Source organism: Lontra canadensis, unplaced genomic scaffold, assembly GCF_010015895.1.
Source record: "Lontra canadensis isolate GAN:19392208 unplaced genomic scaffold, GSC_riverotter_1.0 scaffold168, whole genome shotgun sequence".
Taxonomy (NCBI): Eukaryota; Metazoa; Chordata; class Mammalia; order Carnivora; family Mustelidae; genus Lontra; species Lontra canadensis.
The window spans coordinates 2,038,865-2,052,262 of NW_022631162.1; the positions used below are offsets into that span (position 1 = coordinate 2,038,865).

The window sequence follows — 13,398 nt, forward strand, 5'->3', positions numbered from 1 at the left end:
CCGGCCGGGGGCAGAGCTGGGCCGGGCCGGGCCGCCCCCTCCCTCCGCAGCGCCGGAGCCAAACTTTGTGTGAATGGAGGGGCCCGGAGGGGGCCGGCGGGCGGGGGCGGGGGGCTGCGGCCGGGCCAATGGGGACGTGGAGCGCCAGGCCCGAGCTGCCGGGATTGGAGGGGCCGAGGCGGGCGGGGCGCAGGGGCGAGGAAGCGGAGCCCCAGACAGATGGAGGCGCAGGGCCCAGAGCCGCGCCCGAAGAGCGGGACCCAGACAGACTCCGGGAGGAAGCGGGACGCGAGACCGATGGGCGAAGCGATAGGGGCTGCGCTGGCACGATGACAGGGGAGAGAGGAGGAGGCGGCGGTGGCCGTGTCAGGACCGGGAGAGGGCGCGGCGGGGCGGGGCGGGGTGGGGCGGGGCGGGCCAAGTCAATGAGCTGGAAATGAACTCGGGACGGCCCGGTGGCCCTACGCGCGGCGCGAAGGGGCGGCCGGGGCTGGGCTCCGGGGCTCCGTCCCTTAGCACCACTGCCTGGCCGGTCACCGTCCCCTAAGCACTGCGTGCGGTCCCGGGTGCCAAGTGCGCGCAACAGCCTCCCCCGCCCACAGCCGGCTGGGTCCCGGTTCCGAAGGGCCGCTGGGGGGGGGCGCGCAGCGCAGGTGCGGGGGGCGCCGGAGGCCGCAGAAGGGCGAGGTCGCCCTACTTAGGGGGTCCTGGCAGATGTGGGGCTTCGACAAGGGCCCTAAAGAATGCCGGGGATTCGGGTCCTGGGAGATGGTGGGGAGGGCGTTTGTGGCAGAGGGAACGGCAGTCACAAAGTCCTGGGGTGCGGTGGGGGGCCTCGGAAGTACAAGTCTGCGTGGGAAACAGCCTCACACTGGCCCCCTAGACTAGACAGAGCGCAGGTGGTAGTTCTCAACCTTTTCATCGCCAAGGACTTCTTTCCGTATCTGAATGCGAGTTTTGAGAGGTGCTTACCCACAATCTCCCACGTTGGTATTTATTAAGGAAAGAATTATTTCCCTGATTTTGTTCACCATCAATACTTATTTAATTACTGATCAGTAACCAGTATTACCGTACTGAGTTGATACATATCTTGCAAAACAAACAAAGAAACTTGACATTGTTAGTTTAGTTTCGCTTCTAAAAGCCATAGGATGAGCAAATGTACGGGGCACACAGGCTGCCCCCTCGGGGAGGGCAGTGGGCTACAGGGGCTACCACAGGCAGAGTGTTTGTGTTGGGAGAAGACTTGGAGTACAGAGAGGAATGTGCTAGTTCAGGGTGAGCTCTGAGCTTCTGGAGGCCAAGGAGGTCCACGGAGGCTCTTGACCCAAGGACGAAGTCATAGCTGAATTTTAGGAAGATAAATCTGGAGGCGAGCCAGAAGGTCTGCAGGGGAAACCAGACAGCAAGCCCAGAACCTTCATCCTCTCTCCCCTCATCTTCTCTAATCAGTGCATAGACTTTGTGAAGCCCCTCGGGCCCGCCCCCTTCCTCTCTGCCGCATCACTGGGCTGTGGTCTGGGCCACGACCTGGACCTGGGGCCATTCCAGCCTCATCCGCCACCACTGGCCCTGCACACCCGAACCTGCAGCAGCTCCCTCCCCCAGTATGGAAGGTTCCGTCCTCTGTTCTCCCTGTGTCCTTGTTCTTTCTGTGTCTCATGTCCAGCCTTCATCACTGACATCGCTCCGGCTACCATCACTGATTACACGCAAATCTCTATCTTCATCCTGAGCCTTTCACTAGAGCCTCACGGTTCCAGCTGCTGGCAGGGGATTCCCACTTCCACCGGACAGGCCCCAGACCGAACTCACCATCTTCCTCCTCGAGCCTCGTGACTTCTTTATTTCTGTGTTTCTTTTGGCCAAACAGATTTTAAAACCGAAGTGACCTCTCCTCTTTACCCTTCCCTCCCCCCCATCCCTTTATATGTCAGCTAAGCGACCAAGTCCTGCCAGGTCTCCCTTTGCTGAATTTCTCTTGGATGTCCCTTTCTATTTCAAGGCCACTACCAGAATCAGGAAGGTCACTAACAGCCCAGGACCTAGACCTACCCTTCACCCTTTCCTCCATTCTCAAAGAAAGAGGCAGCCTGTCATCATCATGTCAGTCCCTGTGTTCTTCTATCAAACCCCAAACAGGGTGCCCCTTGCTTACTGGGCACAGTTCAAGCTCCCTGACACTCAGGGAGGAAGGAACCCAAGGGTAGGAGCAGAAGAGATACCTTCTGGTGAGGGAGAAGTCTCTGGGGAAGTTCTTTCCAAATGGTCTTTGCCTTTCCTATAGAACAGAAGAGCCATTTGCTAAAAATCAGGGTGAGGATGGGGCTGGGCATTAGAAAGAGCTTAGAAGTTCTAGAACAGCATGGTACAAGACTGTGGGAAACACAGATAACTGGCATTGAGCTATAGGTTTCTAATTTTAAAAGAGTGACTTAAGGGAGCCTGGGGGGCTCAGCCAGTTAGCTGTCTGACTCTTGATTCCGGCTTGGGTCATGATCTCAGGGTCCTGGGATCGAGCCCCACATCGGGCTCCCTGCTCAGTGGGAAGCCTGCTTCTCCCTCTCCCTCTCTCGAGTTCCCTCTCTCGCTGTGTCTCTCTCTGTCAAATAAATTTTTTTAAAAAATTTTTGAACAAAACAAAGAAGTCTTAAGGGCGCCTGGCTGGCTCAGTTGGTAGAGCATGTGACTCTCGATCTCAGGGTCAGATTGTGAGTTCAAGCCCTATGTTGGGCATAAAGCTAACATGTATTAAAAAAATTAAAAAGAAGTTCTGAGATAGTCACTAGGAAGCCAGTAGGGAACCAATGGCAAAGGACTTGGGACATCCGTGAGTGTTTACCACACGAGATAGATGTATTACCTGAGGTGGGAAAGCCAGCTTCTGAGAGGCTGGGTGACTTGCCTATGGTAACGTAGCTAGAAGATGTCAGTTCTGGAACTCGAATGCATATGTGTTTGACTCCAAGGCTTGTCTCAGGGTAACGCTAGAGTGAATCTTCGTGTGTTAAATAGAATCTGAATTGTCGACATGGGCACAGGTTAGCGTGACAAATCGGCCAGGGTTGTGAAGTCCCTGCCCACCATGTAAGATGGTCTCCTGGGACCCACGCCGCACCGGTGCAGCGAGGACCTGTTCTGGGTCACCTCTAAATGGCAGTCAGGGGAACCATCTCTCTCTGAAGACCTCTCCTCTTCCGTCAGCTTAGCAAATGGTGTCTTTCTCATTCTCAATTGCTTCTTTTGGACTCACTCCTTCCAACTTTGGCTTCATGTTTTCTCTGACCTTGTTCTGGAAAGAGTAGAGATGACTCTATCCAGTGTTTACTATGGGATTCCGAGCAACATTTTAGCTCAACAATTTCCACGAGTAGTGGGCACCTCGTAGCGGGACGACTCAGACCACGGAAGAGAGCTGCGAGAGAGGGACTGAGCTCCGTCGCCCCAGTCATGAAAGGACTGCTTAGATATACATACCCTCTGCCTTCAGCAAGTGCAATATTCATAAACTCACACTTCCGAGACATAACTTACGTGCTCTCATTACTAAAGGACTCTTCCTAGAAGTTCTTTAACGAGGTGGTTCCTCTAGTATCTTTCCAGTGGGGGCCAATGGATAAAAATTCCATTAATACCCAAAACACTGTGGCAGCGGGAAGGCAACAGGGAATAAAGAAACAACCAGGGACCAGGAGCTGGGATGCCTGGGTCTTCTAGTCCTGTCTGCTCTCCGGGGGCCCATCCCTCACTTGGAGAGAGACTTGGAGAGACCTCACTTGGTCTAATTCTAGACCACCTCCGAACGCCATGACTTTTAAATCCTGGTCATCCGGCACCCGATCCCATCAAGCAAGACAGACCTGTATATCAGAAGGCTCTGATCCTCCAGCTGTGCTGGAAAGAGCCAAAGGGCCAAAAAGTGCCTCAGACTCAGGGGCCCAGTAGGGTCCCACCTGTCCTTGTGCTGAGCTCAGCTTCTCCCCATGTCTCTCTAACCTCCAGCTGCAGCCACTGCTTCAACCATATCCTCTTTCAGCTCTGACTCTTCTAGGGCCCAGACTCCCTCGAAGTTGTGGAAATTATTATAGTTTCTGCCAGATGGGCCTCCCCTGTTCCATTAAACCCATATCCTCAACCATCTCCTGTTTTCCCATCATACTTCCTCTCCCACCTCCAAGATTTTACCCAAGAAGTCTCATGATCTCGCTCAAGGAAACCTTCCCAGATTGGTTAGTCCCCGGGCTCCCACGTACAGCTGCACGGTTTGTGGACTGCACAAAGGCACTCACAGAGGGGGCAAGTTGAGAACTGAACTGCATCTACCTTGCCAATCCTTACACCGTGGTTCAAAGTTGTGCCCACTAGAGGGATTCCACTTTTTATTTTTATTTTTGCTCCAAAGTACCACTTGCTCTCCAATCTACATGCCATAAGGAATGAACCTGCCCAGAGCCGGCTCCTTTTTCTGCTTGGTAACAAGGTTCCTTATGGACCACCGATGTGGCTCCAGCTGTGGCCCTCCCACCCTCAACATTCTCAGGTTCCAAACTGACATGTTTTACTAATTCCTTGTAAAGTTGCTTGCTCTGTCACAAAACTGAAAGCTGGGATCTTGCCTATTTTTCTGTACCCTGGAACCTAAGAAAACTTTCTTTCCCCTCCCTCTATTCAAGTTCAGTGATAAACAAGGGACTGAAGATAGAGGCCGGGTAAAGTCCCAGGACCTGCAGGGGTGGGTAAATCAGAGGTGGGCTGGTGGTCAGCCAGAATGAGGCAGGGGCCTGCCAGGTACCCTCTGAATGCCCTACCAGCCCCATCATCCCCCCCCCCCAAGAAATGGGGCCAGTTCTATGCAAATGAGCTTTTGCCCAGAGGTCCGGTTTCGTCTCTCTGAGCTCCTGGCACAGCAGAACCAACGTGAGCAGCCGCTTGGCAGGACAGAGAAGGGCAGGCTTGCAGTCCCAAGGCTCAGGTGACAGGGCCAGACCCAGGAGACGGGGATGGTGACTGGGACTTTAACAGCCCTCCCGATGCCAATCTTGGGCTGAAAACGTGGTATTTCCACTTGGAACAAGAAACATGGGCAAGAGTGCTGTGGAGAGGAGGGCAGTGGACCAGGAGTGCCCTCTGCAGGTCTCACTAGGCGGCACCAGAGCAGAGGAAGGCAGCCCAGGGTGGGTGGGGATCTCAGGGGATGCCTGGGATGAGGGTAACAAGGAGGAGAAGGAAGATCCAGCTGGCACTTACTGAGTACTTCTAGGGTGCCAGGAATTGCCTCATGCAAGCCTCAGGACAATGCCCAGGAGATGGACAATAGAGCTATTTTCATTTCTTGGATGAAGAAACTGTTCAGAGAGGTTAAGCAACCTGCTCAAAGTCACCCAGCTAGCAGTGGACGAAGTTGAGACTTGAACCCAGATCACTGCCTCCTGAGATTATATTACACAGAACTACTTTTTCCAATTTAGCAGATCATTCCAGCAGCTTCTAACCCTCTAGTGTCCATTTCAACATCTCCCTTCTCCTCTGGCTCCTATCTTCTTATTCCAACTTAAAGGAATCTGGAGAAGAACACATCAGTATATTGGGTATGATAGTACCAGTCATAACAACGGCCATTTGTATACCACTCTCTGCTTTTAATGATTTCCCTGGGGAAAACGAGCACTGAAATATTCGTATTTCTCCAAATTCTGCTCTGATTTTTATCGGGGTCCTGACACCTATTTCTGTGGTGATGATCAACTTACAAGAATGTTTGTACATGCTGCTTTTTCCTGCAAGACTGTGTTTCCGCGCACATTTTCATATGTGAACATAGCAGCTGATTATGTCCCCACATCACAGCTATTGCTTTCCCAAGGTCCCGTGGTTTTGTGACGAGCCCGCGGTCTGGCAGCGACACACTGGGGTGAGTCTAACCACCGTCTCTGCCTCTGTGACATCTGGCAAATCGTCTTTCTCTGTTTCAGCTTCTCATCTGTAAATGGAGAAGATCAGACCCAGCTCGTGGGGTCCCTGTGTGGGCTGTCAGATGAGTCCTCTAGTCCACAGCCACCGCTCGATGAATGACCGGCAGTGACGTTACTGTGACGTGTCTGCGCGTCGTTGTCCCCCCACTGGACCGTGAGCTCCAGGTGTGCAGAGACCAAGTCATTTCTGTAACCACCCCCACCCAGCACACTGCCCAGGCCTTGGCGTGCACGGAAGTTTGCAGGATGAACGGTTTTAAGCCCTAACCTGGGCTCTTCTCTCCGTCGGAAGTTTGGGTTGTTTCTAGACTTTTCACTGTTAACAAAATACACTTTAAAGCCCTTCTATTTCTATTGCCTTGTTTGATCTGCACGCCCGGGGAAGCAGGCTGAAAGGGGATATTTGCACGTGTCCTTGCCCTGTGAAAAACAGAACAGCTGTGGTTCAAGGAAGCGAAGCCAATCCTTTGGGTCACATTACAAATCAGTGACAAAGGTTAGAACACTTGACCCCACCTCCCTTCCTCAGGTGAATCTTTTTCCTCTCTAGCTACCTCCTTCTCAATCAGGGCGCCCGCCCTCTTCAAAAATTGGAGACAGGATGGTGCCTGCTGGAGAGCAGAGCTCGCACACAGAGGCCCCTGCTGGAGGTCATGAGCTGCCAGCTCCCAGGGGCCCTTCCGAATCCATGGGAGACCAAAGGCCTTATTCCCAAACACATCGGCCCGTATTTTCTCAGAGCAAGAAGCCTCTTAGGGAAGAGCGTGCCGGCTTTTCTTTTCTTTTCTTTTTTTCCTGAGGGGGTGAGGAGGCGAGCTCTGAGTTGTCCAGGAGGAGGGACTTGGGTTAAAAATAGCTATGGCGTGTGGCTCAGCCTCCAGTGGTACCCAGGACCAGGGAGGGGAGGGGGATGCTCCAGAGCTGTCCCCAGACTGGTTGCTGTGGAAACAAGAGAGGAGCAGGGGAGCCTGGGAAGTGGGGATGACACAGATAGCAGGTCCTAGTCAGAGCTGCCGCTGCATGTAGGAGAAACAACGGTGTCGGTGGCTCCCACCCTCCACGGGGGCCGGGGAAGGGGTGGTGTCAGGGGCATGGACGCTACGCCCCGGGGGTCTCTGCTGCTGGCTACTCTCCTCTCCACACGCTGTGAGTTGAGTTGCGGGGGACTTGGGTTTGGGCCCCTAAATCCAAGGCAAGTGGGGGCTTGGGAACAGCTTGTTCCTGAGGGAGTTTTCACCAGATCCCCTCCCACAAAATAAACCCTCTTCCTGGCCAGCACTCCCTAGGGGGAGAAAGGGAGATCCAGGAAAACGTGGCACTGGGGTCTTCCGGAGAGGGCTCACAGCATGCACAAGAACTAAGAAGGAGCAGGCTGGGGGAACAGGGATCTTCGGAGGGAAGGTGCCGAGATCAAGGCTAGTTCACACGTTTACTTCCCCACTGAGAAACATGCGGCCTCCACTCAGGAAGACGGGAGGGGACACGATCAAACTAAGGCCCACCTAGATGCCTGGGGCGATGGAGAGCAAGACAGATGTGGCAGCGATCAGACTGTGGGGTTCCTCCCACCCCTGGGAAGACAGATCTGTCTAAGCAGGCGGATTGGGGGTTAGATTACCTAAGACCCTAGGAAAACATCTGGAAGCCCACCTGGGGCTGACAGTAGGGTAAGTGGGACACAGGGACTTCTCTGCATGACTCGGGGTCTCCGAACAGTCTGTGTGCATAGAGAGAACTTCTAGAGGACATCCCTGGCTGCAGGGAGGGCAAGGGAAGCCCACTTTTGGGGGAGGAGAAGACCCTAATCTTCATTGGACCCAGTGTCCCCTGACTCCTCTTGCAACATAAATGGGGGGGGGGGTCATCCCTAAGCACCAAGCTATCTTTTTTGGGTTTTCCTCCTGCCCTCTACCCTAGTACACACACACACACACACACACACACGCGCGCGCGCGCGCACATGGCTTCCCAAGGTCTCGCTGCAGAGCACCTCATTCCAGAACTTGAATTCTGGAGACCTAGGTTTGGAGTTGCATATCCAGGCGGTGTCTCCCCAGGACCTGGTCAAACATCCAGGCCATCTGTGGTCCTTGTCACATTCCTCCCGTCCACCCCACCCTCCCCCACCCCAGCCAACCCAGGTTTCCCTGGAGTGGGAGGACAAAACAACCCCCAGGAAGAAGGGAAGGCTGGAGAGAACCAAGTCCTTCTTCTAAACCTTTCCTTATAGGGGTCTGGGGCCTAGGGAGGGGCTCTGGACCTCTCCCCCAGGGTACACTGCAGCTCAGATCGCTCCTCGGGGGAAGAATTTGAAGCAAACTCAGGTGGGCTTCCCTTGGAACATGAGCTCTGGGGCAGATGGCTGGGGGTGGGGGCTGTGCTTGGGGTAGTCAGTGAGGAGTGGGAGGCTGCCGGCAAAAACCGGAGGGAGGGGGGCGATAAATGTGGGGGCTTAGTGCTTCGCCAGATCTGGTGGAAGAGGGCTCAGGAGGAGCAGGAGACTCCTCGGGGATACGAGCCTAACTCCGGCTGAACTTTGCGCGCCCGGGCTGTCCGCCTGGGTCTCCTCTCTTGCCGCCCTCCCAACCCCCTTCCAGGCTGCCTCCTCGGGGGCGGGGGAAAGAACCCAGGGGACGGGGGCGGGGGGCGGACACCCAGCAGCGATGAGCGGGAGGGGTCTAGTGCTCCGCGAGGACCTGGAGTGGGCACGTCCTCGGGCGGGGCTGTTCAGCCGCTGCCGCTGCAGAGGTCGCGCTGCCTTTCCGCCCCCCGCGCGTCTTCTCCGCGGGCTGCGGGAGGGTAGGCAGCTGTGGGAGGGGGCTGAGCGCGCGCGGGGCGCCGGCGGGAAGGAAGAGGAGCGCGCGCGGGGTCACGGTGAAGTTCGGCGGAGCGGGTCCGGGGCCGTGTCCGGGGGCTGGAGGCTGCGTCGGGGGGCACGCGCAGCGGCGGGGAGGCGTGGGGGGCGGCCGCAGGCGGCCGGGGCGGGGGTGGGGGGGTGCACCCTCCGAGCCGCGCGGTCCCGCGAGCCTGACGGCGCCGCGCGCTCCGGTCCCGCAGGCCCCCTGCGGCCGCCGCCATGGCGCGCGCCGGCGCCCCCCGCTCCCCGGGCCGCGAGCCCCCGCGCCGCCGCGGCCGCCAGCGCTACGTGGAGAAGGACGGCCGCTGCAACGTGCAGCAGGGCAACGTGCGCGAGCCGGGCCGCTACCTGACCGACCTGTTCACCACGCTGGCCGACCTGCAGTGGCGCCTCAGCCTGCTCTTCTTCGTGCTCGCCTACGCGCTCACCTGGCTCTTCTTCGGCGCCATCTGGTGGCTCGTGGCCTACGGCCGCGGCGACCTGGAGCACCTGGGCGACGCGGCGTGGACGCCGTGCGTCAACAACCTCAACGGCTTCGTGGCCGCCTTCCTGTTCTCCATCGAGACGGAGACCACCATCGGCTACGGCCACCGCGTCATCACCGACCAGTGCCCCGAGGGCATCGCGCTGCTGCTGCTGCAGGCCATCCTGGGCTCCATGGTGAACGCCTTCATGGTGGGCTGCATGTTCGTCAAGATCTCGCAGCCCAACAAGCGCGCCGCCACGCTCGTCTTCTCGTCGCACGCCGTCGTGTCGCTGCGCGACGGCCGCCTCTGCCTCATGTTCCGCGTGGGCGACCTGCGCTCGTCGCACATCGTCGAGGCCTCCATCCGCGCCAAGCTCATCCGCTCGCGCCAGACGCTGGAGGGCGAGTTCATCCCGCTGCACCAGACCGACCTCAGCGTGGGCTTCGACACGGGCGACGACCGCCTCTTCCTCGTGTCGCCGCTGGTCATCAGCCACGAGATCGACGCCGCCAGCCCGTTCTGGGAGGCGTCGCGCCGCGCCCTGGAGAGGGACGACTTCGAGATCGTGGTCATCCTGGAGGGCATGGTGGAAGCCACGGGTGCGGAGGGGCGGGGGCGGGGCGGGCTGCGGCTGGCGGGGGGTGGGGGGTGTGCCCTGGGGGGTGGTCACCGGGAGCTGCACAGGCGCGGAGCCCGCACGCAGCTAGCGTGTGCTGCGCGGCCCCGACGCACGGGGCCTCCGGGTTCATCTGGTCCTAGCGAAGGTCACTTCCGTGCTCGTTTGCAGACGGGAGGCCGCCCGAGGAGAGGTTAAGACGGCTGTCGGTGGTCGCGGGGAGGTCAGTGGATAGGGCGGGGCAGTGCGCTGCAAAGTTTGATGTTCCAGAAGCGCAAAGACGGTAAGTTCGAGGGTTTCCCACTGCGGAGAGGTCCAGGCCCCTGAACTTGGTGGCAAGGCTCTCCCATGGCCCAGAGTATGCCCAGCCTGGGCCTTAGGAGCAGGCTGACAGCCGGTCTCACTCCCGTCTTTGTTTCCCCACCCATCAAAAGACTCTCAGCTTCCACTGACAAAGGAAATAGAGGGTCTTAGCATTTCTGGCCCCTTTCCAGAAGGAGCGCTCAACGCCCCTGTGAGGTCAGGAACGCAGGCCCACCCAGTGCAGGGTTCAGGAGCAGGTGGGAGGGCCCAGGGTAGGGGCACAGATGAGATGCTGTGAGGCTTGACATCTGGAAGCGGGAGGATGAGAGAAGCGTAGCAGGTGAGCACAGGGCCTGAGCTGTGGCCTGAGCTGTGGCCTCTGTGGGCTTCCCAGGCTGGTGCCCTCAAACCCGTCTCCTGGCCCTTCCTGCCGAGCCTCTGCCTCACCACCCTCTGCCCCAGTGCTCCCCACTGCTTCTTCACTAGCCCCCATCCCCCCCCCACCCCCACCCCCACCCATGCTCCTTCTAGCTCGGGCTCCTTCCCCTGCTCACCCAGGACCTTCCCTTGCGCTCTAGCCCCTGCCACTCTCCTGCCAGCCCCAAGACAGCTGCTGTCCTTGCAGACAAGTCCCTACCTAGTCCTCTTCTCCTCGTGCCCCCAGCCCCCCCTCTGTTCCTCAGAGACCTCTCTCCCCGGCGGCCCTTCTGCCTCTTCTGCCCTTCCCCCACTGGACACTTCCTAGTCCAGCCTTCACAGGAGGAGCACCACCGTGACCCATGTCCCCAGGCTATGTCAGGGCTGGGCTTACAGTGCCAAGAGCCCGTCTCTGGTTAGCTACCGTTCAGGTTTCCATTTTCCCCTGTTCTGAGGTGGACAAGGGCTGGGGGACAGACCCAGGCGTAGAAGGAGGATCGCTTGCCCTGGTGAGTGTCCCAGCCCAGCAGGGAGGACGGGGCACAGCCCCGGGTTGCAGAGGACTGGGGAGGGTGGCGTGGAGGAGATAGGGATGGGAGCTCATCTGACTTTTCTAGAGAGACCAAGTTGGAAAGGATGGCAATATTTTGGGTGAGAGAGTCAGGATTCAAAATGCTTTTGAAAAGCAAGGATAATGAGCCAAAACCCAACAAGATGACATTTAAAAGGAATAAATATAAAATTCTACATTTAGGCTTTAAAAAAATCACTTATGTAAGCACCGCATTGAAGAGCTCTGGTGAAAAAAAGAACTGGGGGTTTTAGTTGGCCACAGGCTTAATGTTGCAGCACTGTGATCTTGATTCCAAAAATGTTTATGTAACGTAATCTTGGGCCCCGTTAGCTAAAGCCTCATGGCCGGAAGAGAGAGGAGGTGAGCCCTCTCTTGTGCGGGTCATGCCCCAGCTGGGTATTTATCATACGCAGAGTACTGAAAGGGTCCTCCTTGGCCATTCAGGTGTGCAGTCGAGAAAGGAATATTTCTGGAAGCCAGATCACCTGAAGAAGGGTGGAGGGAGCCAGGGATGTTCAGCCGGAAGAGGAGAAGACACGACGGGCCCCGAGGTTCCCGAATGGGTGTCAAAAGTCAGGGGAGCAAAAGCAAAGGTGGCAATCCTGGGGAGGCAGATCTGAGCTCTTACTAAGAACAACCGATAAGAGGTGTCCCACCCAGGAGGTGGTGATAAGCACCAGCTCGATCGATGCCCAGTCGTGGGGATGCGCCGGTAGGAAGCCCTGTGTGGAAAGGGAAGTTGGACTAGAAGATCCCTAAGGTCAGTTTCAAGGTTCAGCTTCTCTGATTGGCATCCCCTGCAGAGAGGAGGGGAGAGCATGGGCTGGAGGCTGAGTTAGGACCCTCACCCAAGAGAGAGAGCTGGGCAGGTATAGGAGTTGAGAAGGGGGAGAAGACAGGTTGGACCCAAAGCGGGCATGGGAGGCCCTGGCGGAGGGAGAGAGGGAGCGATGTGGGAATCAGGCTGTGGAACCAGAGCCAGGAGAGGGAAGCCCGGGGCTGGCATCCCCCCTGACCCGTGCCCCTACCCCCAGGAATGACTTGCCCTGACCCGTGCCCCTCCCCCCAGGAATGACTTGCCAAGCTCGGAGTTCCTACCTCGTGGACGAGGTTCTGTGGGGCCACCGCTTCACGTCCGTGCTCACCCTGGAGGATGGCTTCTATGAGGTGGACTATGCCAGCTTCCACCAGACCTTTGAGGTGCCCACGCCCTCGTGCAGCGCCCGGGAGCTGGCCGAAGCCGCCGCCCGCCTCGACGCCCACCTGTACTGGTCCATCCCCAGCCGGCTGGATGAGAAGGTGGAGGAGGAGGGGGCCGGGGAGGGGGCGGGGGCAGAGGCTGGCGCTGACAAGGAGCAGAACGGCTGCCTGCCGCCCCCAGAGAGTGAGTCCAAGGTGTGACCCGTTCCCTCCAGACCCCTGTGGCAGGGCCAGACGCTGGTACCCGGGAGCTGGATGTCAGAGGCTGAGAAGGAGGCAGGCAAGAGCCCTGGGCATGTGCTGAAGCTGGGGAGCCCCCTCGGAATCTTAAGCCTAGAATCCAGTAGAAGGGAGGGCGTCTGATTTCGTGGAGGGTGGGGACGGGCGGAACGTGCCAGCCTGTGTTTGTCCTTCACGTCTGTTCAGGGGCGGATGGATGGAGCGAAGGGTGGACTGCCGTGGGCCACATGGGGAGGTGGTAGCAGAGTGAGGGCCACTGGGGCTCCGTAAACTGGCGGACAGAGGTGGTGCACTCGGGGCTGCTGCTAACCCAGAGAGCAGGGACTTGGAAGTTCTAAAAAGGCACCCGTTACCTCCAGGCCGATGCCACCCCAAACCAGCGCGCACGGCTTGGGGAGCAGAGCGCGGGCTAGATTTTAGTCCCCACTCGTCTCCTCGGCCAGCCTCCCCGTGTATGGCACATCTGTCTCACTGGACGCAGTGGCCGAGCTGGCCCGGAGGAGTGGAGGCTAGATGGTAGGTGGGCAGAGATGAGGGTCACCATGGTGACGGTGGGAGCAGGAGGATGGACCCTGCAGGCGTGGCTCAGCGGGGTGTGAATGACCTTGCCCTTGGTGCAGGAAAACAGGCAGCGCCCGACCCCCCCAGCAGGGCCTGGAAAGGAGAAAAGGAGAACCAGGGACAGCTATTTTCTGAGAGCAAATGAGATCTCAATAGTGCCTCTGAGGCAGGGGGTGGGGACATTCTGG

At 57.9% G+C, this 13,398-nt stretch overlaps 1 protein-coding gene across 3 annotated transcripts; it reads left to right on the forward strand.

The window, feature by feature from the left end:
* The first annotated feature begins 6,921 nt into the window (after window positions 1–6,921).
* KCNJ9 (potassium inwardly rectifying channel subfamily J member 9) lies at window positions 6,922–13,146 on the forward strand. Of its 3 annotated transcripts, none has more exons than XM_032845653.1 (3): window positions 6,922–7,121; window positions 9,033–9,898; window positions 12,279–13,146. In XM_032845653.1, the coding sequence occupies exons 2-3, from the start codon at window positions 9,052–9,054 to the stop codon at window positions 12,608–12,610; spliced, it is 1,179 nt and encodes a 392-aa protein (XP_032701544.1). In that variant the 5' UTR covers window positions 6,922–7,121; window positions 9,033–9,051; the 3' UTR covers window positions 12,611–13,146. The 3 variants fall into 3 exon arrangements, with proteins under 3 accessions (XP_032701544.1, XP_032701547.1, XP_032701546.1); XM_032845656.1 differs by lacking the exon at window positions 6,922–7,121 and adding an exon at window positions 7,628–7,642; XM_032845655.1 differs by lacking the exon at window positions 6,922–7,121 and adding an exon at window positions 8,206–8,299.
* Window positions 13,147–13,398: the final 252 nt, after the last annotated feature.

What these genes read in the sequence shown, in the direction of transcription:
- KCNJ9 (XM_032845653.1), top strand. Translation starts at nt 9,052, where the DNA reads ATGGCGCGCGCCGGCGCCCCCCGCTCCCCGGGCCGCGAGCCCCCGCGC. An exon ending in GGGCATGGTGGAAGCCACGG is followed by an intron (nt 9,899 to 12,278) that starts GTGCGGAGGGGC and finishes CCCTCCCCCCAG; the next exon opens with GAATGACTTGCCAAGCTCGG.